Source organism: Micropterus salmoides, unplaced genomic scaffold, assembly GCF_014851395.1.
Source record: "Micropterus salmoides isolate LMB-PRFRI ecotype aquatic unplaced genomic scaffold, ASM1485139v1 Ms_hic_scaffold_2, whole genome shotgun sequence".
Taxonomy (NCBI): domain Eukaryota; kingdom Metazoa; phylum Chordata; class Actinopteri; order Centrarchiformes; family Centrarchidae; genus Micropterus; species Micropterus salmoides.
This window is the reverse complement of record NW_024041150.1, coordinates 15,003,899-15,031,297: the sequence shown is the minus strand read 5'-3', so window position 1 is coordinate 15,031,297 and position 27,399 is coordinate 15,003,899. Positions and strand designations below refer to the sequence as shown.

General features: G+C 41.9%; 1 protein-coding gene across 6 annotated transcripts in view; it reads left to right on the top strand.

Annotated features, from left to right (window-relative positions):
• Nucleotides 1-27,399, top strand: part of nrxn2b (neurexin 2b) — a 704,163-nt gene that overhangs the window by 653,857 nt on the left and 22,907 nt on the right. For 5 of the 6 annotated variants that reach the window (XM_038732127.1, XM_038732126.1, XM_038732131.1 and 2 more), the window contains 2 exons: nucleotides 4,043-4,214; nucleotides 16,704-16,793. In XM_038732127.1, coding sequence (XP_038588055.1) covers nucleotides 4,043-4,214; nucleotides 16,704-16,793 — 262 coding nt within the window. The remainder of the gene's footprint in view (nucleotides 1-4,042; nucleotides 4,215-16,703; nucleotides 16,794-27,399) is intronic. The other variant, XM_038732128.1, reaches the window with a different exon arrangement.

The window sequence follows — 27,399 nt, the reverse complement described above, 5'->3', positions numbered from 1 at the left end:
AAGTTTCTGAACTGGTCAGCCGCATTTCTGGTCTTTTTTCTTTTTAGAAGGCGGGTTGATACAGCAAAATGCAAAATACCATGAGTGATTTAAACAACTGCACTCTGTGTCTCCCTTACTGAATGTCTGAGTCTTGCCAAATCCCCCCCCCTCCAGATCATCCAGCAGTGGCTTCTTTGTTGTTTCTCTGTTTTCCCTTTCTAATTTGCCTGTTTGGGAGCTCATGGATCAGATTTTAAGAGGGAAATGCAGAAAGACACTGAGGAAATGCAAATAGATCAAGACGAAGTTGTGTTTCCATGTGAAGCTGCAGGGGGTGTTAGAGAAGAAGCGCATCGTGATTGAGCTGTCTGTAAAGAAATGAAACTAAGAAACAAATCTTTCAAAAATGCATTCACATTCCCCCTTTGTCTATTTTTCCCCTTCTTAGTTGACTATCAGTGTGTGCAGCAAAGATAGAACAAGATCTTGACATCTTCAAAAGGAGCTTTGATCTCAAAGCACCTTGAGGCCCTGGAGGATCATCAAGGTTCTCTCTGTCCTTTTATCGCGCAGCATTTCTCTCTGCCCCTTGCTCCTCCTCCTCATCCTCCTCCTTTGCTCCATCTTCCTTTTCTGCGTGATCAGTGAGAGCTCTCTGAGGCTGCCTGATAACCCTGATCCACACACGCCAACTGCAGCCTCGTTCTGGCGCTGCCTCATTCTCATTCCGCTCTTGCCAGCAGCGTTTACCTCGACGCACTCTCACACATTGCAAGGTCATGTTGAAATAGTTCAGATGGAAACTCTCCATATTCCAGCGCTGCTCTTTCTCGTCTGTTGCTGCTGCACAAAATTCCAAAGCCATATTTCTTTTGTCTTAGAGAAAAAGACTAAACCCCAATGAGAGAATCACACAAACTTTATTTGTCGTCAACTTAGTGTTGTGTGAGAAGCTGACCCGCAGTTTTTGCTCTGCAAAAAACATATTATTTGTTCCACCAAGGTCTGAGATATTTGTCAAGGACATCAAGTTGGTGCTTGAGGAATAATAATAATTATATTCAAGAAGACTTTTTTGTTAACAAGCTTTCCTTCCTCATCACATAAAACCTTAAATCAAAACTTGATGCAACAAACCAGTTCAACCAATTTTGATTGAAACTCTTTCCAGTCTGTTGGTATTTCCAACACACCCCCTGCCACTGAAGATCTGTAATTGTTTAATTGAACTCTTAACTCACAGAGATGCTGTCTTCTTCAGCAGGTTGAGGTTTTAATCGGATGTAATTGGAAAATATCTCATAAAGCAGGGCCCTTTAGTCCACAGTGGACCCCTACCTATACCACGGACTGACCCATAAAAAGAAGAGTAAGATGAGCTAACCTCTGGATAAAAGAGCAAAAACTCAACGTTCATAGTGACATTAGCTGACAGTTATAGCAGATTAAGGGCTGCTAAGCTGTAGTTTAGAAGTGGTGGTGTTTAAAGAGCAACCAGGGCTTATTGTCAGTTACTTACCAGTCCCTTCATTTCAGTGTTGCAGGCTTGACTGCTCCCAGTTATTCAAAGATTTTTTTTTCTTCTGTTTCCAGAGATATGTTCGCTTAAGGGAAATGGCCATTAAAATGTCATTACAGCTACACTAAAATCATTTTTAAAAAACCTCTGGTTCCCAGCGGCTTCCCACCGTAATGGGCTCAATACATTCCCTCAGCACCGGGAAGAACGCTAATGTTGCGGAACACAAATGCTAATCTCTCTGTAAATATCACTCAAATTCACTCTCCCTTCTGCTTTTCAGTCATAATAGTGTGGATTCATTCTGCTTTGCCCTGGCAAATTGAATTAATTCTCCAGGCAAAGGTGCTATGACAATTCTAAGCTTCCTCCTGCATGGGCTGTAATAGAGATGATCCTGGCATTTCTCCTCGCTCCAAAAGCATTTCACAGTCTCATGTTCTGGACAGTATTCATATTCATGTTTGAAAACCAATATTGGATTTTGGCATGCATAGGGAGAGCAGGGGGAAAGACTGTGAAGGTCAGTCCATAACATGAGTCAATTGATTAAGGGCCCAAGAAGCTGGAAGCACTTTGCCATTTGAGACGCTCAACACTCTTTGAGATCATCTGTTGAGCAATCCATCAAGCTCCACTCTAAGAAACTCATCCTGGTCTAACTTAGTTCTGATCTTCATCTAGGAGAGACTGTTCAACAGTGCATCATGGCCACCAGCAATTCCACTTGCACCGCTGTTTGAGCATGGTCAATTATTCACCCTAATCGCAGTCATCGGTGCATGGCCATACTGTGGCCTAAGCTGCACTGTAAACACTTCACATAGCACCAAAGAGTGGTTAGGATGCACATAAATTTGGCTGTGATTATACCGCTCATTAACTTACTGCACAACCTCTGCACTTATTTACTCAATTAACTAGCTATTTTATGTTCTGTTAACACTAGGGTGTTATATTTTCCTATTTTAAAATACTTAATCAGCCATGAATAATTGAAAACCACCGCCAGCAAAAGCCACGCGTTCACCTCTGAATATCTCGGCATATGGAAGGTGGCAAAATAAATAGCTAATGAGATAATGGAATCAATGAGGTTGTTGCTGCAATCGGCAGATAGCGGGGTGCAAAAGTGACTCCCTGTGCAAATGAGCTTGACCTGCAGTGACAGCCAGGAAGCGTTTGTGCCAATAGTATAGGCGGCAGGGCAATTGCTGCTCTGGATCTTATGGCTGTGCATGACAAAACTGCAACAGAAGATTTACTGCCAGACAGAGAATTTGTCTGTAATGGTGCTGTCTGGTATGCACCCTTTCTGTTTCTGTCTCTCCCACCGTTGTTCTATGCCGCTCTGGCAGACTGTAACTCTGTAAATGACTTTGACCTTTCCTGGGACTGAGGACAGCAAACACAGAGGGAGAGGAGAGAGATGGCGGGAGATGAGAGTGGAGTAGGCGGCTGACTGTAATAAACTCGAAGCAGTGGGCGGCTGTCAACACTAATAGATGGGAGAGGGGAGGGGGGTCACAGGGTTGATGAATACTAAAGGTGCCTGAGTCCTCAACAAGTACTCTGTTCTTTACCAGGCTGATGGGTGTGAGAACTGATGCTCACAGCGTCATCAGACTGCAGGCAGTGAGGGCCTTTTTTGGTGAATATCTTGATTTTTGCCATAAAACAGCAAAGGAGCGAGCTTATCATGTGTATGAGTGTGGAAGGTTTTATGGATTGATGACTGCAACATAATTGTACTGCTTTGCAGTGTACTTTTTAGTTGCCAATTTTGTTGCTTCAGTGTAATGCATTCACACACACACACACAGCGCACACAGACATAAGGATTTGCTTATATTTGTATTAGGATCCCCATTATGCAATGCCAGCTCAAACATACTACTCTGGTTAAACATATAATATGGGACACCAGTAACAAAGAGTGTTTCATATACCTCCTGAAATGTGGTTTTAGGTTTGTATTATTAAGTCTAGTGTCACAATTTAACAGTTATTTAGATATTTCTCTGAAAGCCATCATCTCCAACCCTGATGGTGCTATAGTAAAGGTCAGAGGACCACCAAAGTCAGTAGGATTCATCCTGTGGGAAGCATGAATATCTGTAGATGGCAGTCCATCCAGTAGACCAGTCTGGACCAAAGTGGTAGACTGGCCAACCAACAGCGCCACGCTCTAGGGTAAAGAATGTTTGAAATGTTCCAGGTTCTGTTATAAAATGGTCTAATTCATGGGACTCAATTAACTGGTATCAAACTTCTTTGATATGTTGTATTTACTTTTGAAGCAGGATTTTCAACCAGGAGTGAACTTAACTGTAATCAATGGGCAGAGATAGGCAGCATTATATAATATTGGGCAGAAAGGAAAAATGAACCCACTTCCAAAGTATCAGTGTCCCATAAAATTCAAGTTTGGGATCTTTAAAAGAGTAAAACACGTCTGGATAAACCTTGTCCAAAGTGCACTTCTGTGTTTTCTGTAGGTGCCTTCTTACCCTAATGTTTTCTACCATCCTCTGTCTATAGGAACGGGGAAAGATCGGCGTGATCTTCAACGTGGGAACGGACGACATAACCATTGAGGAGAGCGCGGTGATGGTGAGCGACGGCAAATACCATGTGGTGCGATTCACGCGCAGTGGTGGCAACGCCACACTGCAGGTGGACAACCAGCCTGTCATCGAACGTTTCCCTTCAGGTAGGACCAGGGGCCCCAAGCTGGGGACTGAGAGAGGGAGGGAGTTATCAAAGTTGGATTTGAACCTTTTATAGTATTGAATTTTCACATAAACTGGGTAACACAGTGGAGAGAGAAAGAAGGAGCTTTTGAAAATAAATATTACTCATTAATCCAGCATTCCATGCGCCACAAAGTGATTTTTATAGGAGATTCTGTGAGGGCTCTGGGTTATTTATCAGGACATTCATATTTAGAGCGTGCCTGCATTATTCCAGGTGATTAAGTCAGGTCCTGGTCTGAAAGGCAGGAAGAGCCAAGCAGCCTTCCTGAGGCAAGCAATCTCCCATCTAAGAGCAACCAGCTCTCTGCAGTTAGTCTACCATTGTAGCTTCTGGCACTGTGAAAGCACTGAATCGAGACCAGCAGAATGTAAGTATGCCAGTCAGGTATGGTTGGTAAGCATGGGCACTGGGCAGAATACAGAAAGAGGACACGCTGGGAAAGTATGTGGGGGTGTTTATAAGTCATGCCTCGGCTTCAGTATAAACACAGGCGCAACATTGTAACACACGCAGACTTTAAACAAGGGCAAACACCCAACGAGTCACTGCTAGGTGAGTGCTAATGTCCTGTTGTTTAACCATTATCATGGTATTCTATTTTGGCCTGAATTTTGAGGCTATTTTTGGCTACGCAGAAGCTCTCACTTAATTTCTCTCTCCATTGTGTTTCCCCTGTGTTCATGGTTGTTCAAAGGAAGACATTTTGCATTTGGTAAACACCGTGCTAAGCCAGGCTCCACTGCCTGCAAGTGGTAGGTGTTAATGGTCATGTGGAAAACTAATACCTGAATACAGAAATACACCCACCGGTGTTTTTATTCTACACTGATGTTGTCTGACTTAAAAGTAAATCTCCATCCCCACTGAAGTGTTCCATCGGCATTGTCCAAAAGCACTGTCATTGTTTCAAAAAGCAGGGAGAGTGCTACTAATGTAGCCATGATATTTACTCTAGTTGACTTATAGAGCAATGGGACTGTGACATTTTCTGTCACAGCAGTGATCCCACATTTTGAGGCTTTGTTTTGGCATTGAGAGAAGCGAATTCTCTTGCTCATCCGTCAGCACAGCGAGGCTGGACTGAGGGGCATGCTTCACAGCCAGAAGAGGAAGCGCCCTATGACAGTTCACTCTTTTCAGTTGTTATTATGATGGAAATGCAGCCCTTTTCACAACAGCATACGCTCCAAAGAGAAGCCTTCAACTAACAATAGCTCGAACCGCTCAGAAAATAACCGCAGAGCAGCCTGTTAACATTGGCAAGTGAGTGTCATCATCCAAATCTATGTTTTGTTTCATAAAGGAACATGAATGCACAGCCCATATTGTATTCTTTTTATTCCCCTTCCCTCCTGCCCTCCTTTGTCTTTGTCAAACATTTCTTTCCTTTTCCTCTGCTGATCAAGAATTGAAGCGTGTTATTTTGTTGTTGTTTGTTAGTTTACTTGATGAGTTTTGTGTTTGTATGCTGGGGGCTGGTGCCTGTCTGAAGTTTAAAGAGGTTATGGGGACTAAGGAAATAGATGAAGGAGAGGGGATGTCGGTTGGTGTGTAGAAAAGCTTTGATTCATTTATGTGAGCTAGATCTACTCAAACTATTTTTGGATGCTTGCTTTGAAGGTTCCAGTTGTCATCGTCTGGTGGGGCGGCATCCTGAGGAAACAGAGATGTTACACATTAGGAAAGCAAAACCTTGTATGAGGCTTTGGCACACAAGGGCGGAGGAATACGTAGGGGAAAAAGGAGGTGTGTAAATTGAGACAGTGAGGTTATAGTTTGTAGAGGGGAGAAAGAAATAGGGGGAGCTCCCTTGTTGAATCAAGTTCCTGTGACCCAGATTGGAGATTTAGACATCTTAAGATTCTCTAAACAGGACAAAATACTCACAACATATTCAGACCTACTTCTTCTTTTTGATGCTTATGTTTTGCAACATGATTGCCAGGCTTTCCCAGTGTGGCACTGAATCTTAAAAGGTCCATGTAGCCAGATTTAAAGAAAGAAGAAGAAAGAAAGAACAAGTTGTCATGAAAGGTACCTCCAATGGGGCTTTCTGTTATGTGTTACAGGTGAAAATTTGTCTGGTTTCTCTAACAAAACAAGGAAGTGCAGTTTCCTGTGAAATCTCTCTCCCCAAAGGGGCTGTTGTGACCCACATCAGGCAGTCTCAATGGGATACCACTGCAGTTTGAGCCCTGTCTGCTGCTTTGTTCACACAGAGAGTTACATGTGGGATTCGTCCTCTTGTAGACCATCACCTAATAAATGTAAAAGTTCCCAGAGGACCACTTCAAGGACAAGGACGATAGGTATAAAAGAGAGAATGTAAATCTGTCACCCTTACACATGAAACACAAGTGACAGGTTATCTTTCTGTATATTTTTCTGACACACACACATTTACAGGCACTGTAAATAGGGCTTCAGCTCAGTGTTTGCATTGCTTTCCACGCAAACACGCCGTTTTTATAAGCCTTCTAGCAGCAGGCTTATAAAAAGAAGGCCAATGCGAGGTGATGATTTGGAGAGACAGGATGTTAACAGCAAACATGGTCGTCACGAGTCAGGAACATTCAACTGCAAAGCAACACGTCTCCTGATGTCCCACGAAGTGATATTTGTAGTCCTCAGGGAGTGTGTGTCTGTGGGTGTTTTGGCCCCTGTCTGATTGTCTGTGCAACAGTGCGTGCGTCTATCTGCGTCCATGGCATAGTGCAGTGTGTGTGTGTGTGTGTGTGTGTGTGTGTGTGTGTGTGTCATTGTTTTTCCGTGTGTGCATGTATGCATTTGATGGACAGAGAGCAGACAAAAAGTGTCAGAGGAGCGCCCGACCAGCTAATCCAGTGTGTCATGTGTCCCCGGTAGGTCCCGGAGCAACAGTTATTGGCCCACCCCACATCCCACATTCCCAAAATGGCAGACTGGCTCAATAAAAACATCCCTGTATCACACTGAGCACCTCAACCTGGCCACAGATAAACAGGCAGATGTTATCAGCAGTGCCATACGGACTGTAATTGTTCCATTTCCCATCAGATTCCCTGTATTTACTGGTCATCTGCTGTGAGAAAGGTAGCAGATATGATGCAGCTAATTGTTTAGTCTGCAATGGTTTATTTGCAGTTTTATACCATTGGCCTAGAGAATATCTGATCTCATTTCTGATTGGCAAAAGGGTGTGTACTATTTTCAAATAAGCTCCAAGGACATAGCGGCCTAAACACTGTTCTGAATTAATGTTCATAGCTGAAAAGCTTCTAGTTTGAGCTGTTACCAGATTACAGAGGTTTACACTTTTGCAGTGTAATTCATGTTACGGATTAATTATGGGATGCAATTATGGGACAATGCTAAATGATAAAACAGTAGGAGCAGTAGCACAAAGTTTGCTAACATTAGCCTGTGTAAGCTACTTGTCATACCAGACCAACCGAGATGATTGATTTGTAAAAGGAAGAGCGTGTGATTTCCTGCGCAGTCTTGCTTTAATGATCTAAATGAAGTATCTATAACATTGACGTTAAGTGCTAATTCCAAAGTTTTTTGGTAACATCTGGGGTCGTTGGCATTCATTGATATTGTGATTTTCCCAGAATTTACATGCTAATCCTGCACCTTTGATTTTCTTTTGACGTGCATGTCCGTAGAGAATTATTTGGGGAATATTGTGTTGTTCTATATTTATCAACAATTAACTACCAACATAGTTGATTAAAAATGATCAGTATTTGTTATCTTGAAACCCAGACTAGTCAAATCCTTTGATTGTCATTATGAAATTTGCATCCATGTTATCCTGTTCTCTCCCAGTGTGTGTGTGTGTGTGTGTCTGTACATGTGTTTGTGTGTTTGCTTTTGAGTACATATGTATACATATGTAGTCACATTTATGAGTGTCTAAGTATGTGCATGTATGTTTACCTTTGTTTGTGTGAGTACCTGTGAGTGTGTATGGAGGTGCTTTCATGAATCATCATCATCTTATCTCTTTGCAAATCACCCCACATTAACTCTTTTTGTGATTATACTAATTAACCACCGTAAATTATGGCATTACAGTAAAAAGGAAGCTTCTGGAAAAAAACATTTCCATTGGGTTCATGCCACTCTTAGCATTTGGACTTAATTATCGTGCCCCCTGAGCTTTGGATAATTAATATTTTTCAACCAAAGTTATTATCACTATTAAAGCATATTGGCTGGGATTACCATATTTTGCTACCTCATAACAGTGTCATTATGACCAATGAGAGTGCACAGTGTGACTTCCACACTCACTGTTTCTTCTCACTTGCCAGTATTTACAGGCTGTAAATCTACTTGCTTTAGTTTCTGAGCTGCATTAGAAACAGAAAGTTGCAGTGGAGGGGGTGGAGGGGTTGACAACAGGTGAGACAGAGGAGAGGGAAAGCAGTAGAGTCCTCTCCAGCGAAGTGCTTGGGATGCATTGCTGAAAATGACGGACTGAAGAAGATGAGGGATGAGGAGAGGACGAGACAGAGAAGGAGAGGCTGGGTAGACAAAAAGAGGAGAACGAGACGCAGTGTGCTTGCTGGGAGGTAGCTTCTATCACTGGTGTGATGGATGAGGTTTTGCATGTTACTGAACACAAATTGGATTGCATCACAGGAGGGAAGATTACATGCCGCCTGGACAGTACGCAGCATGTGTACACCTCTCACATGCAGGCACATACACACACAATGAAGCATTGTGCGTGAACCACAAATGATTTCATAACAAACATCACTTACTACTTGCTAACAAAATTACTCACTACTTGAAACGCACTCAGTGTTCGTATTGAGTGGACCAACACTCCACTTAATACAGAACATAAATCAAGGACAGCGAAAGATAGATAAAGTACAAGGAGAGGGCTATTGTCATTCCTCGCTTTCAGTCTTTGAGGCATTTAGTGGGTCCATTCAGCGTGAAGACTGACCATTAGAGAGAGGAAAAGGGGAAGCAGAGAGATGCGGATTCACAGAGGAAGAGGCTATCTGTGCCAGTGAGGTCAGCTCCAGCTCTTCTGACTGAGCTGTTAAGATGTTCTCACTCGCCAGATAAATGGTCCAAGAAAAGGGGTCAACAAAGCTCTCAGCTGCACTCTTTCCTCCTTCCTGCCCCTTTTTATCATCGCCTTTATGTCTCCACCGTTTCTAGATATCCATCTTTGTCTTTGCGACTTCCACACTCAGAGAGAAAGAAAACCAACCGTGAATAAGCAAGGAGGATAACAAGAGAATGTGAGGAGGGGAGGTTGAGGCAGCCCAGAAGATCTGCTTCCCTTTGTCCTTTGGCAAAAGCAATATGAGAGCACTCAGCAGTGCCAGTTAAAATGTTAAAAGTAGGGGAGAGGAACAGGATTAGGAGAGGAGGGGGTGCACTCTATACAAGACAACACAGGAAGACAAATGGCTATAGGCATATGGACTTAAGCTGAGTGTGGACCAGATTTCACTTAACTAGCACAGGCCTCCGAGCCAGGAGTATCGAAGCAGCCCTGTGTGACTTTGAAGGTCCACCAAGCAAAAGATGAAAGAAGTGTGTGCAGTGATGCAGTGTGGCATTTTGACAGGATTGAAAGGAAACCATCTTTAATATGTTATTGTTTGGGAGGAGCACATCTATATACTGTAAACTAGGCTCGTTTACAGTATATTTTAGCTTTTTGTATTTAACAGTGCTTAAGGTAATTACAGTGTTCACTGTTGCAGCAGCACCAGGTAGTATAGTCAGAGTACAAAACCGAGTTATCATTACAGCTTGCAAAAGCCTATATAAAAGGAAGCAGTGGAAAGTAACTAAGAACAGTTACTTAAGTTCCATAGTGAAGCCCAACTTTGGGGGACTTGTACTTGATTTGAGTATTTCCACTGTAGGAGCATAAAATGGTCAGACTTTCTACTTTCTGCTAATTTTAACTTTATTTGTTTGATAGCTCCCGAAAACGTATTGGTTACTTTGTATGTTTACATTACATACAAAACATATGGTCATCTTAGCGTAAAATCCATGATTCCTTTTTAATCTGTATTGGCTAAGTTAACACGTTACTTGTTAAACATGTTGTTCATTATTTCTCATGGTTATTGGTGTTAACAAGTGGAGTTTTTAAAGTCACACTGAAGTCTAATAACACCCCCAAGCATAGCACTGCAACTGCTAGTCCTTTTAGGCCATTGATCTGATATTATGCATAACTGACATTTGTCATAGTTTGGATTTTTAATTTACTCATCATTATTTTCAGGAAAGTATGGCAAAAAAAAGTGAGAAAGAGTTAATTGAGGTCAGCCAGCTCAGTCACTTGTCACTGATGACAGTTCCCCCTCTTTCTGTGGGTTCTTAGTGGGCCTCTGGTGCTCTGCGACTCCTTCAGATTGGATCTTGCACAGCTGGAATGTGTCTCCAATTATTGGCCTGTGGCTATGGGATGAGAAAGAAAGAGAGAGAGAAAGAAAGTAATGATGAGGAGAGAGCGAAAGAGAGGGAGACCATATCTAAGTAGTGCAGAGCAGGAGAGGGAAAAGATTGCTTTAGGTAATTAGAGAAGTGACAACTATGATTTCCACATGAGTAGGGGGGCTATCTCTGATTCACTCTGGCAGCCACCCTAGCACAAATCCACCGTGGCTGAAGGATTCTGTTGAAGTGAAAACGAGCGCATTGGATTGATAACGGCTGGAGATGAAAGATGAGCAAGCAGTGAGATGTCATCAGTTCCAAATACATGCTGACACGAATGGTGGGCAATGTATTTACACTGAACAAAGTAGTGTGGTGGATAGGTAAATTGCTTTATTTTCCACGCAGTAGCAGTTAGGTTGGAGGGAATAGGCAGCAAAAAATGCCATCATTTCATGTGTTTTATCCCACTGGCAGATTTTTTTCTCTTGACTTTTAGAGACAAAAAAAGGCTTGATAAGATGGAGATTCCATCAGAGATACATTTAGTAGTTACAGTGCATAGGGCAGTGGTTTCTTCTTCCCCATCTGCTCTAAGACACCCAGTGGATATGAAAGCAATCCATCTAAAGTTACCTAATGAAAAACAGAATGAGGCTAACTTGACAGAGAGAGGTTTCTGTGAGAGGGAGGGAGAGCAGGATGGCCGGTGGCCAAGCGTCTCCAATGTAATCTCCATTGTTGTGGATGGATTTCCGATGTGGGTGTCCTGTACAAGGGCATCTGGCTGCCTGCAGAGCTACATGATATACATTTGGCTCCTTGAAGAGACTCCACACACACTCACATGCACACATATCCACTGATACAGAAGGAGACAGCGTGAGACAGAGTAGTTTGTGATTCATGTGTTGGATTATCAGCACATTAGATTCCAGCTCTCACCAACAGACATAGAACAACTATGTGTGTAACACTCCACACACCAAGCACGCCACACAGGTCTCTCGTCCGTCCTCCACCTTCTTTGTGTGTCCCCGAGGTGCCAGTCAATCGGCGCACCCTTGCCCTGCCCCTAGCACAGCAGCTGTGATACCTATTCAGGGCGAACCCCATCATGGCTGTTAATCCAGGCAATGCTCTAGGCACCAAGCATGGGACGCTACAGGAGGACAGATAGGTTTCTGGCTTCCTGAGTAGAGATAGCACCAGTGTTTCAGGGTGGATGTTCTGAGCCAGGGGGTCCAGACATGCTGGCTGGCCAAATACACGAGTAGTGTGAATAACTGTGGACCAGCCTCTGACGTTTGCATGCACATAGTCTGCTGGGTTGTGGCTTGGCTTACATTTTACTTAAGATAATTATATGCACCTATAAATCGAAAACAAATGCTTTTTTCACCCATATGTCCCGGAATCATACAGTATGCCCTGTGATAGATAATTACTAAAACAATACTTACATCTCCTTCTGAATCTGAATCCATCTGAACAAATAAGCCTTAGAAATCCTTAGAAAAATGCAACGCTGAAATGTGGTGACTCGCTTATCAAAGTCTTGAGATCATGTTGTTACCAAATAATTGTCTTGTGACTGTTTCACTTAAGTACATAACATGTAAATCAACAGTAAAATGGATGATTCCTGTATTATCTCACTTTCTCATTACATGCATCACAACCCAGGAGTCAGAATGGAATACAAAAATACCGTCTTCTAATAGTCAGGACAAGACTTTACCAGGTTGAATGAAATATGATGTTTACATGTAGCTGCCCAAAATCAAATACTATGCGGCGACATGAAGAAGAGGGAAAAAAGAAATTAAAGCAATAGAGGCAAAAGATATCCTGACTTTTAGTCCCTAATATCGGTCAAGCTCCAAAAACACTAGAATACTACATTTCACAAAATGCTACCAATAGAGCATCTTTCATTAGACAATCCCTGCCTGCCAAGCGCCATTGTCTTTCAAACCCCAGTACCCCAATGTTGTAACGAGGGCTTTTGATTATTATTTTTTTGTCTCAAGCTCGAGTTGAGATAACCCTGATAACATCCCTACAATATCATCAGGGGTGAGTTTCTCACACTTGACAAAGCTCATTCAGAACCACAGAAAACTGTATACACCTGTTTTCAACTTCTCCCCATGACTAGTATTTTAACAGTTTGATTAAGTAGTTTATTTTTCTCTCTCTTGTATATCAGATTACCTTGAGCGCCAGGTCCGATAGTATTGTTCCGCCGTCTTTCACATCAAGCAAAGGGAATAGTCTTGGGAGCGATGCGGTTGTGATAATGGCGGTGAGGGAGAAGACTAGGGCCCAGCTGTTTAATCTATTCCCCCATTCTCATGCAGAACAGTCTTCAGCTGGTGGGGAGAAGTGCGAGAGGGGAAAAGTTTCACTGGTTCACTCAGAATGAATTATTTCTCCAAGGATCTGAGTGCAAACAGATGCAAACAAACAAGCAAGACACGGAGGAATTTAGATTTTCTGCCAGCGGAGTGTAGATGACTCAGAAACCTGGGCAACAGAACTTTGTGGCAATATTTTTCTGTCACTCTGCATACGTTTGTGGTCAGACTCACAATCACATTCTGTTCTCCATCACCAGTTTTCTTTTTGTTTTGAGTAGATACACATTGTTTGTTGTTTGTCATACTCTGGTTGTTGGTGAGGCTGTTTTCACTCCCTCTTGTTTGCCAGGGAAAGAATACATATGCATTTGCATACTGTAGACGCACATTGAATTTGTTCTCACAATGTACAACATTTAATCTTCTAGGCAATAAAGAAGGATGGAGGGATGAAATGGAATGGAGGTAAACAAAACAAAAGGAGGGGTTTTAAGAGATTAGATTTGTAAGAGAATGTAGGAGGAAGACTTAGGACAGAGGGAAGAAAACGTTGAGAAATAATGAACAGAAGCTAACTGGTTCAAAAGAAGGAAGGAAGACATTTGAGGGGAAGGGATGAATAAAAAGAAAGTTGTTGAGGAGGGGGGAGTTGGACAGGACGGAAGGAGCAAAAGCTCAAGAAGAAACAGAAAAGGAAGAATTGGGATACAAAAGGAGGTAGTGACGGTGCAAGGAGGGAATGGGGGATGGAAGGAATTGGTGAAAAAGAAATCCAAATGGAAAGGGGGTAAAAAAGACATAATGAAGTGTGGATGAATGATTGTTCAAGAACAAGGGCAGGACAAGCAGAGAATGGAGTGGATAGAAGGAAAGAAGCAAGCACAAAGGAATTAATGAGAGAGTTAAACAAGGAAAGGGGCTTAAGGAGAGGGTGATGCAAAAAAGGAAGGAAGCATTCAATAGAGGAGGCACAGAGGAAAAGGAGGATAAAACCATTTGAGGAGTGGTTTCCCAACGTCAGTGTCTAACAGATGCCACTAGAGGGAGAACTACATCTCTCCAGTTGATACTCATTATAAATTATTATTTGGATGATAAAATGGACCCTTCATAGGATTAAGTTACTGGAAGTGGCTGCCTCAGTGTGATTCAGACAAGACAGGAGGGAAGAAGAAGAGGGAGGAGATTTAGTCAGGATTTGTGGATGATATAGCAAATGCAGCAGTAGAAGAATATAACACACACAGGACTGATTCATCTCACTGAGGACCACTGCCTCCCACTATTTTCCTTTCACTGTGTTATTATTTCGCCTTTTCTCAACAGCCAACCCCCCTCTCATTTTTTCCCGTCTTTCCCTCTCTCCCCTCTCTCTCTGTGCTACCAGCAGCGTCTGTCTCTCCTTTTCTAATTCAGTGATTGCTGCAGAGTGCCCATGTCATCTCTAAAATAGGCTAGCGTGTGCGCTGTGCACCGTAATTGCTGCACTGCCGTTCCAGAAGGCAGAGTAGTACCTAGCTATTCTTAAGTGCAGTGTGAACACATGCATGTAATTGGTCCCACTAACATGCCGCAGTACAGATTACTCTTAATTCAGAACAGTTTGCTGCTACGACAGATGTTTTCAAGTCACTAAAAACTACTGGGAAATTGGAATGGAAATAATGACTTCACCTTTCAGATTGTTCAGACCCCTTATAGGGTTAATTGAGGTATTATTGCAGATGCTAATAAAAGCATAATGACTGGCAATTATAGATTGTAGAAAGATCAAAACATCCACTAACAATTTAACTGCTTAATTTCCTTCTTCCTGTTTCCTGTATATGACCTGCCCCTGTGAGTCATATAATACATTTTAAGCACCTACTGTTACATGTTCATCCTGCATCCTCCTCTATATGCTTCTCCATCCATTTGCCAGCTATCATTTGTTCCAGTCTTCCTCCTTTGCCTTTCTTTCTTTCTCATTGTTTTTTTCACTGTAGTCCTATGTCCCAGCTGTGTAAGTTCACATACAGTATGCACACGTGCACATAAAAACACTCCTCCTCAGCCTTTGTGAACCATCAATGTGTAGGCAGGTGTGTGTGTGGGGGGGGGGACCCCTGGGGAGTGGACTTAGGTACTGCAGAACTGAGAGGTGGTCTATTTAAGATCACTACAGCAGCACAGTGGGGGAAGCAATATCAAAGTATACTACTTAGGATGCAGGATTTACTTCAGAACACTTCTGTTTAGAATTTAGCCCCTAACTCTCCTTCATCACTGTTTTTCAATGGCTCTCTCTTTTTCATGTCATAAACCTCCAAAACAGACTCATATCCAGGTCCAAAAATGCTTATATTGTTTTTTTTTAATGCATAAAATTGTTTTGTTTATTTTGGCTTACAGTGGCAAATTATAACAGAGCCAGGAGCAAATAGAATTTACTTGGACTGGGGTGATTAAGTAGGCTGAACCTAAAAGTTAAATTGTATCACCTTGTATGTAGTGACACTTTTTTGATTCAATTTCCATTCAATTAAAGAGATAACAGCATGTTCCTCATTTTCTGGGAACCCCAGATGTCGCTCCTCATCGACATCTGGGAATTTCCTGACCCCAATTTTTTTGGAATCACTGCTTTTCCATCTCGTTTTAAGCCTGTAATCTGCAAAGATTGCCGTTTGACATAGACAATAACGTCTAATTAATCCTCCGACAGTGCCACCACATTAGACTTCATCAAACCCTCAGCCTGGCCACCATCCGCCCTCATCTCCCCTAATTCCAGCTCCGTCTCTTTTGACGGTGTTGGAGATGTACGCAGCATGACCCTGAGGTTGATTGAAGTGAAGTGAGGGATAATAAGTTTGCACAGCGGCTATGAAACTTCTTTGACATGCTGATCAAGTGATGCTAATTGCCAAGTGCCACTGAGAAGTGCTCAATTAATGCATGGGGGGGGGGGGGGGGGGGGGACCTGAGAAAAACACAGTGCTGACAGTTTCACCAAAACCTTTTTGCTTTAGCTGAAGTAGAAGAGTCGGAGTCAAAGTGAAGTGATGCTCCACGGGCAGAATGACATCCTGTTGTCGGATTTGGGGGGAGATGGTGATTTTCTAATCAGAAACTCTTTGTGTGGAATGGGAACTAAAATGTGTCTTCCTTGAAACAACCATGACCTGTGTTTTAGTACTGTGTGATTATCTCTTGCTCATGTGAAATAACAATGGTTTATTGCTGATGTTGAGATGTCTTTTTTTTCTGCTATATTCATTCACAATTTAGTCGTTCTGTTGTTCAATAATTGCTGGTTCTCTGTGTGATTCTAGCTTAATTTACACCATTACTGCTAACACATTTCTAAAGTGCATTCACTTTGCGGATAGCTGTCATAAGCTAGCACAACAAATGTAATCATACTATATCTAAATAATTCATAAATCTGTTTAAATTGTTAGTGCATTTAAAAGAACACTTAAACTCAAGGTAACTAGAATGCTGTTAACTTGTCTAACCAAACAAACCAGCTCGAAAAACACATCAAGTTCTTCCTGTCCTAACTAAAGCTGATTTAAAGAACATAACTTGCTAAACATTTGCCATGTTGCCCTTCTAACCTCTAACCTTTCAACTTCCAGATTTTTTTGTAACCTCTTAATTTGTCTTCTCCAAATTTCTTAAAGGGAACTTTGATAATGAGCGCCTGGCTATTGCTAGACAAAGAATCCCATACCGACTCGGTCGGGTAGTTGACGAGTGGCTACTCGACAAAGGTAATAAAATCCCTTTAACTCCACTAATGATCTAACCACCTAACCTACCGTTAACTACCACTCTGGAGGAGGTGCAGTGCCATGTAACAGGGGTGAATGTGATTTGGCTCTTTAACAGAACTGTAGGTCCCCTATAATCCATTTAATTGCCTTTAACATGCCTAATAGTAATTGGCTGATGTATCATAAGTCAGTCCTTGCAGTTATTCCTTATCTCAATTGGTATCTGAAAACCAACCTGGTAATCAGGCATTGTTGGAAGATTTGTTGTTTTCTTTCACATGTTTGCTATAATTTTACACCCTAGCTTGCAGACTTGAAGCTGTTCTTTGTGTAATAATTGGCATTTCAAAAACATTCCAGTAGATGTTAGTTTTTAATAAATAAATAAAACACCTTTCTCCAGCATTTGTATGCAGATATCCAGGGGACCATATCCAAAGCACCTTAAACTGGGGCTGCATCTCTTCAGAGAATTAACCCCCAAATAACCCGACATAACCCCCTAATAACCAGACCACATGTAAATAGCCTATGGATTCCGTTTGCTTCTTTCCTGTGTCTTTTGTTGGCTGAATGTGAATTTGCATTGACTCTATTTAATCATTCATGAAAACAAAAAGAATATTTTATTACTGGATATTCAAGAAAAAGAAATCCCCCATGAAAGTCACTAAAAGTTAAAGGGACTGTTGAAGTGTTTGTTCAGTAATCAGTCTACATTCACTGCAGCATGTGGGCGCCATTTTCTGCCTAACATGATGCATAACTAGTGCCGTAAGGGTCACATGTGGTCCAATCAAAGTGATGATTCTTTAACCCTTTGAGTGCCAAATGTCCCAACCTCTTTGTCTTCGTCTTGTGCCGTGTGTTTGTGCTGCTGAAGGTGGTTGACTCTTTAAAAAGAGCGAAATAAAATAAATCAGGAAGACTGCTAACTGGAGCCTTAAAATAGTTTCTGTGTCACAGTAAAAGCATAGCAGACATTTCTCATACACTTTTGTGCATATTGTGAAGTCTGGTTGTTTCAAAAAGAGGTTAACAAGAGCACATATAGTACCATTTTGCAGAATAAAACCCACAGTGTCGGGATGAGAATTTAGATTATCAGAATGTCCAAAGCTGTGAGACTTGTTTTATCTTTTCTATTTGCATGAGAGATGTTTTGAGATTATCACAATTTTTTAAGCATTAGCCAATTAGCTTCAGATGCTCCTCAGAAAGGATATTGTGATATGTGATAGCACATGCAGGGAGGAATTGAGAAGATGAAATTTGTCTGAGCAAAATAAAGTATTCATGTGACAGACAAACAAGATAAATGAAGAGCTTGCATATTTATTTCATGGAAACAAAACAATCCTTGCATTCGTCTCCAGCTCCTATAAACTGACTTCTCTGCTCTCCTCCGGAGCGTCTGGGAATGCTCTTCAGTTGAGGGTAGTTAGGACACAAATCAGAATTTTAAAAGGCTTGGGAGATGAAAGTTGAATGAAAAACTGGATCAATAAAAAATGACTTACCCACTTATAAAATGATTTTTGCATGCAATGAAACTCTAAAGAGAATGAGCTAGAAACTGAATGTATTATTCTCTTTCTTCTATAGTTTGAAATGAGTCTGCATCCAATCATTTAGATGAGAGCATTGGGAGAAAGTCGGAAGACGAAATAAACAAATAATCCCCATCAAACCTCAAATGAGGGCTTTGATCAGGGGACATTTTCAGAAAAATGTGCAAGGTTCGCTTATTTGTTCATTTGATTGGATCTGTTAAAGAAATGTCACACACACGTCATGGACTGAAGAGGAAAAGTTGGTTTTGGAAGAGCATTTCTAAGATACTTTTTGCATAAAAGACATATTAGTCTAGATGATGAGGGGATTAGCGGACATTTCCGAGCTCAAAGGGTTAAAGCTGTTTTTTTGCTTTGATAAGAAAGCGGCTAGAGCGTGAAGCTAAGAAACTTCCAAGCAGAATCTAACCACCTAACAGCAAATCAAACTCCACCCACACTAACCGCTGGGGGCTTCTCCCATGACTTCCCACCTACCTCCGCTAGCAGTAAATTGAAATGATTCGAGAGATTTTCCAGCTTGGCCCTGCTGATGACAAATTCAGAGAGCCCCCAGTTATAACCTTGTTATAAATTATGTTTAACTTTTGAACGCAATTGGACCTGGATGGCAGTATTTGGAAGAACTTGGACAGGTTGCGGCGATCGCTTGGGACAAAAACAAACCAAAAAAAAGCTAACTAAGTTCTAACTACTACTAAAAGAAACAAATCTCAAACTGGCAACTTCTTCCCCTTGTCTCCACTTCCATGTAATGCAAAACTCAGAGGGTTAAAACAAAGCAAATAACTGAACACCAAATTCAAAAACAACGCACCTGCCCTGGATCATTGAAACAAAATGTGTTTGAAGAGATAAATGAAGGTCCCTTTAACATTTATTGTTTTCACCACCAAGTAACTGGAAAATGTTTTGAATGTACTGTTTTATGTGTCATTTGTTACGCAGGGTGAAGTGTGTATGAGCATTTGAATGAAGTTACAGGCCTGGATCATTTATCCTGTAATATATGTCCAGTAATGGTCGAGGCTGTGTTGCTGATATGGGGTTTTGGTCTCCAATCTCTGGGGATTGTATTACAACAATGTCTTAAAGGGTCTTAACATGTTCTTGACCAGAGTGCACAAAACAATCAGCCCCATGGGTCTCTCTCCAAGTACCTTAATTTTTCATCATTATGGTATTTAGGGTATAAAAGGGTAGGAATACAGTTTTACTTCTTCCTACTCCTTTTCACACACACTAAAAATTAATGAGTTGTTTTTGTTGTTCATTTGTTTTTTACCACTATTTTATTTTTGTTTTTCTCTTTAACAAGTTGAATTCTGTAAAATTCAAAGAGCATGTGTGGACAAAAACAAACTAAGAGCCTAGGTTATACTGTAATGGAAGTCATCTGATCCAGCAGTGTTCTAGAGGAGAGCTGTGCTGCGGCGCCACACTGTGTCACTGCATCTCATTCTGTAGCTCTTCTCCTATCTCCAACACCGTGTGTGAGGCAGATCATAGTGAGCATCTCTGGCCGACTGTGTGCCTGCTGACTAAATCGTAACCGGCAGCCATTACATGGACTGAATGGAGGGGAAAAGTCACTGTCAAAAGTTTTCAGCAGCTCTGTCTGAGCCAAAACTCACTCAAATGTGTCCCCTTTTCCTTGCATCTTTCTCTCGCCTCGTGATGGATCTGTCGTTCCAGGTTTTCTGCTCTGCTCTGTCCTTCCTACCCTTCACTCTCTTATATTCCCTCTTTTTTTATCCTTGACCAGCCATCGCCGAAAACATGGCAAGCATTTCCCTACATCGTTCTTTAAAAATGTGTTGCAGCTTCCTGATCCCATCAAGGACCTCCAATAGAAAATAATGATTGCAAATAACCAGAAAAAATCAATTCCCCTTAGTTGTTCCCTTTAGCAGATGAGCAAGGAAGCGAATAAAGCTCCTAGAGGAATTAGAGCTTTATATCGTCTTCTGGCGAGTCTATTCCTCAGAGTTCTCCACTAGCATGGCAATCCAGCTCTGAGTGAAACTACATGAGTGCAGGAAGGAGGAATACGACAACACCAGCTCTCTTGGCCTAAAAAGCAAGCTGGAGAACAAGGTTTAATGTTCAGTGTTTAATGGTCTGGTGTGAGCTCCCCCATTCCCTAATCAAAAGCAATCAAGTCTTTCCACTTGGTGTGGGGCCAGAGCCCAAATCAGCATCTCCAGGCCAGGCATTAGTCCAGATCTGCTATTCATGATCTCAGCTTTATTTCAGAGATGCTCTCACATCGGGCTGCAGTCAACAGAGAGTAAATCCGTCTGAGTCTGTCTTTCAGCAACCCCATGATGAGCTTTGTATCCCTCTAAGAAACCATCTTCTTTTCTCATCTGATCTCTCTTCACTATTATGGTTATATTTCAGCGAAGTAAGGGGAAACTGTATGCGTTTTAACATGCTTGCTCATGAGTAGAAAAATGGCAGCGAGAAAGCATCTCTGTAGCTGGAAAGAAGTGACATTTTGCTGTTATTTCATGGTTCCCTACCACGAAATGGCCTAAAAACAGCACAGCTGGAGTAACTAAAAAGAGAGAAGATTGCCCCAAGCTAAACACTGTCGATCTGGTAGGGGCAGTTTTGGATATTAGTAAAGATCAAAGATATTTACAAATGTAAATAGTTATTAATATTACTTATAATATATGAATATAGATTTTAAAAATATGGGGCACCACCGTGGAATCACGGGCCAATAACCAGATGTGAAAACAATCTCAAAGAGTGGTTTGCCCACCTATAAATGCCAATATGTGAAGACTAGTGAAGGGTGAAGCAGTGACTGTTACAACCAGCTGTTCAACAACAGTTGGTCCAGCACAATACACAAACAACCACAGGCAACTGCTCTTTAAAAGTTATGATAGGATTTTTACCCTTAGCATAGATGTGATCAACAACTTCAGCCACAACCACTGTCATGTATTGTAAGCACAACAAAAGCATACAACAATCAGCAAGCATATGTAGCAAAGTGCTTCTTTTTGCAACCGACAGGAACCAAAATAGAGGACACAATATACCGGTCCTCACCAAGATGGCGTGGAGTACAGCTGGAGATTAGGCTACACTCTCTGGGTTCCAGATGTGTATATTTGTAGATGTGCGTAAGGTGTATAGTTATGTGTGCGTGTTAGTTTAGGGAGAGAGAAAGAGAAAAAGGCACACAAAGCATGGTATACACACGTCAGCCATAACATTATGACCACTGACAGGTCAAGTGAATAACACTGATTGTTCTGTTATTGTGGTAAGTGACTCTGACAGGGGCCAAATTGTGACGGCTAGACAACTGAGTCAGAGCATCTCCAAAACTGCAGCTTGTGTGTTTTCTGTCTGCGGTGGTCAGTACCGACCAAGTGTGGCCCAAGAAAAGAGAAGCGGTGAATTGGCAACATGGTCATTGGCAGCGAAGGCTCACCGATGCACGTGGGGTGCAAACGCTGGCCAACACAAGAGCCACTGTAGATCAAATTGCTGAAAGTTCATGCTGGTTCTGACAGAAAGATGTCATTGTATTGTTTGAGGTGTTGACTTGACCTCCAATTGCCCCAGATCTCAATCCTATCGAGCATCTGTGGGCTATACAGCTTACAGGACTTAAAGGATCTGCTGCCAACATTTTGGTGCAAAATACCACAGTACACCTTCACAGGTCTAGTGGAGTCTACGCCTCGATGAGTCAGGGCTGTTCTGGTGGCAAAAGGGGGACTTACATAATGTTAGACTGGTGGTGATAATGTTACGGCTGATCAGTGTTAGAGCTTGGTTGTCGAGGCTAGATACAATGTAACAACCACTTTATCGTAATGATATACAATAATCCAGCAGGATCCTTTCCTACTCGGATCCTGGTGATAGCTGGGTTAACGCACTGTCGGCAGGTTCGACCGCACAGCTGCACCTTGTGGCGGCAGCAGAGAACACTTTAAAGTTACCTCCTGTAGCAACGGCAGTTGCAAGCGTTCACCTGTTATGGGTTTAGTGACATCATGGCTGTCACGCAGGCGCTCCTGAGGGGGTCGGCCAGTACGAATCCAATATTGATAATTGAAGTTTATCTCACACTGGAGATTTTGCTGCTGTTTCTTTGGGCTTCAGGCTTTAATTCTTACATATAGGCCGCTTTATTAAAAGCTTCTGGCCTTACATGTAGACCACTTCATTGTTTCCCACAACGTAAGTCCCAACACCACCATGCAATCTCCCTAGACATTATCACCTGTTTAAGATATACATAGAGAAGTAGGATCAGAGATAGAGCTCCAATGCAATTCCCCGTCATAATCTCACAGCCCTCTGCTGCCTTCAAGTACCTCAGGGTTCCATGCTGCCTCACAAGGCTTTCACTCTGACTTCATGCTGAATTTGGACCCTCATCTTCATTGTCAAACACAATTAATTCATAGTGTTCTACCCAAACCACCCCTTCTGAGTAAAAAAGCAAAACGCTCTTAATTAGCAAAGAGAGCCTTGTGCCGAGGAGATAACTTGGGAACACTTCTTAATCGACTTTGTCAGCATCCCACCCCACCCCCATTGTGCTCCAGTCTTCTTCGACTTTCTCCCTCTGTATCCCTTTTTTCTGTAGCAAAGAAAATGGGAATAGGAGGAGTTCTTGTTTGTTGATACAGTCACTAGAAATTCTGCAGGCGAATGAAGGCTTTGTGAACACATACCCATAAGACTGTGCGTCCAAACAGTCCAGCTTTCCGTTCTGCACATCACAAAGCAGTGTATTGACAGAGGTGAATTCTGAACCATCCCTCCCACTCTGCAGCTCAACTAGGAGAAAACATTTCAGATAGAAGCTCCTTGCAACCATATGGCATCCCTCCTCTCTGTGCGATAACAGGAGTAGAAGGAGGATGAGAGAGGCGTAATGATGACGGTGGAGGGAGAAAGATACTGCTCTCCCCAGCTGCAGTCCTTCATATCCCCTCCAACAGGGATGCCCCCCCCACCCCCCAATCTCCCTATGTTTCACTCTAACAATCACTTCCTCCATGGCATGTTGCTCACAGCCAGGGCCTCCCTGGTGAGAGCTGAGGCTTGTGAGAGCACAGTATCGAGCAACAGTCCTCCCCTCCTCTCCACCTGCAATCTGGGGGTTGTAGCAGACATTCAGCCATCATTTTATAGCCTCCGACAAGCAATCTGTGCATTAGCAAGCCGAGCGTGGCCTAAGCCCAGCCCACTGCCTGGCTTGGCTCGGCTAAGCTAGTAATTACCGACCACAACTCATCTGAGACAAGCCATTTCTCTGTCTGTTTGGAAAAAGTCGAGGAGGATGGTGCATCGATGCAAAGCTGCAACTAGAAACTTGCTATTACTCCTGTTACTGCAACAGCTTTTAGTGCGGTTTAATTTTGGTTGAAGAAGTAATGTAAATAGAATTGTGCTCTCTATTTGTAACTGACACCAAACAAGAGTGATGCAACATGTACCCAACTAATGAAATCTTTTAAATCTGCAAATGGGTCTTTCATTAGAAACATCCTCAGGCACACAAGAAGGGACTTTTACATTTCCTCCAACAGATTGTTGTTAGTATAAGCAAAGCACAATAAAATAGACAAAGACGAGAGTGCCACCTTCAGAAAAAGACAAATTTCAGTAAAACCACACAGAGAAAAAACACTTGCAGTTTTTGTTATGATAATAACACTGTATTACTCAAAGTATTTGCTGAGATCTGTGAACACAGCAACATCATAAAAATATGCATCGTTGTACCGAAATGTAAAACAAATCCACAAATAACATTTCTGGTGCACACATTTAAATAAATGTAATAGATATCCACAAATAGATGTATTTGAAAGTATTTGCAATATTCATCAGAAACATCTTTGGATGTTGTTATATTTTTTAGCAAATCACTAATGAGCTTTCTAGGCAATCTTTTGTAAAAATAAGAGAAGAGATTCCGTCACATTCTAAAGAAATGAATCATGCCTAACTTTGGACTGCTTTCAGTTGGATTTCACGGATACACAGAAGAACTTTGTGCGTTTACTACAACAGTGCACTGGTTGAGACCAGTCACTTTTGTTTTCTCTTCCAAATATGTTTGGCTTATCTGGGGTTTGACAGCTCATGTTTCTTGCCCTGTCAGCCATCTTTTTAGAGATGTCAGAGTGCCCCCAGCATTCTCAGCAAGAAACATTGAGTATATTGTTATTATTACCAATAGAAGACACAGAATTATCCTTTAAACCATCACTCACAAAATACCAAATTTTGTTCGGCAACACAATAATTATAACTTACATTCCGTAGTTTTCACAATTTCTTACAGGAAATACATTTTCACAGTACGTCTAGCTGAGTATGTTATTTTAGTATTCTTCTCGCCGCAGAAAAACAACCGTATAGGTCAATTGATCAAGTAGCTTCTTATGACCCATATTTATGTCCTAACAGTGAGTTAGCCTGCAATATCTAGTGGCTGTATGATGGTAGTCCAGCCTGTGGCCCTTTGCTGCATGTCATCCCCGCTCTTTCTCCCACATTTCCTGTCTCTCTTCAGCTATTCTATCCAAAATAAAGGCAAAAAGCACCCAAAATATCATGCAATTTATGTAACTTACATACCAGATATACCATACTTATTTTAACCCAAACACTTTTTCCTAAACCTAACCAAGTAGTTTTGTTGCATTATCCTAACCATTCTTTAACATTAACCATGTGTTTAACATCACGTGACTTACGTCACATACTTCAGGTCGAGTACACATGTCATGTATGTCGTTTAGTTTTGGGAGGCATTGACAAATCACCTATTTTGTCATTTTGGTATGAGGACATGTTGCTGTGTAAATATATACCCACTTCCTCTATATGAGCATCAGGGATGCAGTCATAGATACAGCTGGAAGCTTGGGCCTCAGACAAAGACAGGTATATATCATTAAACCCTGTCATTTCCATATGGTTAACTATATGATTAGCCGACTGCTCTTGAAAATGGATTTGGAAACCTAGGGGGACTCAGCAGGCTTTCGCTATCCTTTCGGTAAGCACTTTAGGGCACTTTCTAGTAACTCTTTTTGCTTTCTTTTGCTATACGTCTTGTCTTTCTCTTCCTCAGCCACCTCTCTTTCACTGCATGATTTCTCTTGTTCTTTTTTATCATGCCTGTCACCCAGTCCCTCCGTCCCTCCCTCCATGCTTCACTTTGACATTTTATCCTCACGCAGGCTCACTCTTTCCAACTCGTCTGTCATCCTCCCTTGCCCATGTCATCTCCCATGTCCCCATTTTCTCAGTCCCTGTCCAACCTCTTCTAGCTTTATCGTCTTTCTCTCTCAAGCATTCAATAGATAACTCAGGAGCTGCCCTATGGCCAGAACATAAAAGTAAATTACTTATTATGAATCAGTTACTTTAATTGTGAGGATTTACTTGAAACTTTATTGGTATAGTTACAGTCAGTTACAATTACTGTAGAGCTTGTGATTTGGGACACTGCTGCTGAGGAAAGTCTCATGAGAAAATGACATGCCTGTGGGGGGAGGGGCACTACACACTAGATTCCACTATGCATTCTAGATGTAAAAAATAAACGCTATCCCGCAGCTGTACAAGGTGTGCTGTGACATGCAGGGATCATTACCACAATGATTCTGCAAGGAAATCAGAGCCAGAGAGCTTCTTACTCCTCCATGACACCTGCTAGGCCAGTAATCAGCCAGTAGGCCCCCCATGCGATCCAACCAGAGGCGGTGTGATTGCAGATGATAATGCTTCTTTTACCCAGATGCCCTATTTACATTTACATTTAGGGCATTTAGCGGACGCTTTTGTCCAAAGCGACTTACAGTAAGTACATATTTAAGCAGCAAAGAGTGTACAACTCCTAGCCATGATACTATGTTTTCCAGGCTGCAGGACAGGAGCAAGGATTTCCCAAGCTAAGGCATCGCTGAACCACGGTTTCTAGTCAGGGAGACACACACTCCGCACCTACCTCCACTAGAAGCCTTGGAATTTGCATGATTATAAGTTTATAAGTAAGAATTTATGTTTGACTGCTCGGTCCTCCTCAGGCTGCCCCTCCACTTCTTTATAATGTAAATAATTGCTGGCTAGCTGTCTCTGGCCGATCTCATTCAAATCTTAACTGATTTTTTTCAAATGTGGGATACCACTGCCATAACAACAGATTTAACACATTTTTTTTATTTTAATCTTAAGAACGCATACACCTGACAATCAACTCAAGTTGCAGGACCACACACTTCTCACAGAAACTCACGCAATCTGACGTGACTTCCAACATAAACAAACATGGTGCTGTGCGTGTGCTATGTTTCACACAGACACAACAAAAAAAGAGAGAATACTACTGTGGATGAACTCGTGGCTGAGAAGACAGAATCAGCATGGTTTATGCATAACACACATTTGTTGAAGCTCGTTGGCTGTTATGGGTTTCTCATAGGAGGCACCCCAATTTCGAATTGTAAATATCATGTTTGATATTTATGATATTGGAGTTCCTCCTATCCAATTGGCAACCTTAAGATTATGTCTGTAAACCTCTTACACTACAGGATCATTTTGGCCAATAATCTGTTCCAACCAGCGTCTGATTGGAAACGCTGCTGCAATTGTTGGGAAGGGAAAAACAGATCTAACACCGACCCAATTATCCTCTAGTGTGCCGCCAGCATAAAAACAGTCTCTGCACACTGATCACACTGACCTGAGCTTTGTGTTTGTTGATGAGGTTTTACCAAGAGTGGAGTTGTGGGAGTCTCAACACTTTCTGCCATTTACCTGCCATGTAGCCAGGTAGCTAATGCTAGCTCGCAACAAAAAAACTGAGCAAAATTCCTTGTATGTGTACACATACTTGCCCAGTAAAGCTGCTTCTGATTCTGTCACAGGCAACCTAGGAGTGCCAAGGAAATACGCAGATGGCACTTTCGGTCTGTCCACCATTTTGGCCCAGACTAATAAATCTCAACAACTATTAAATGGAT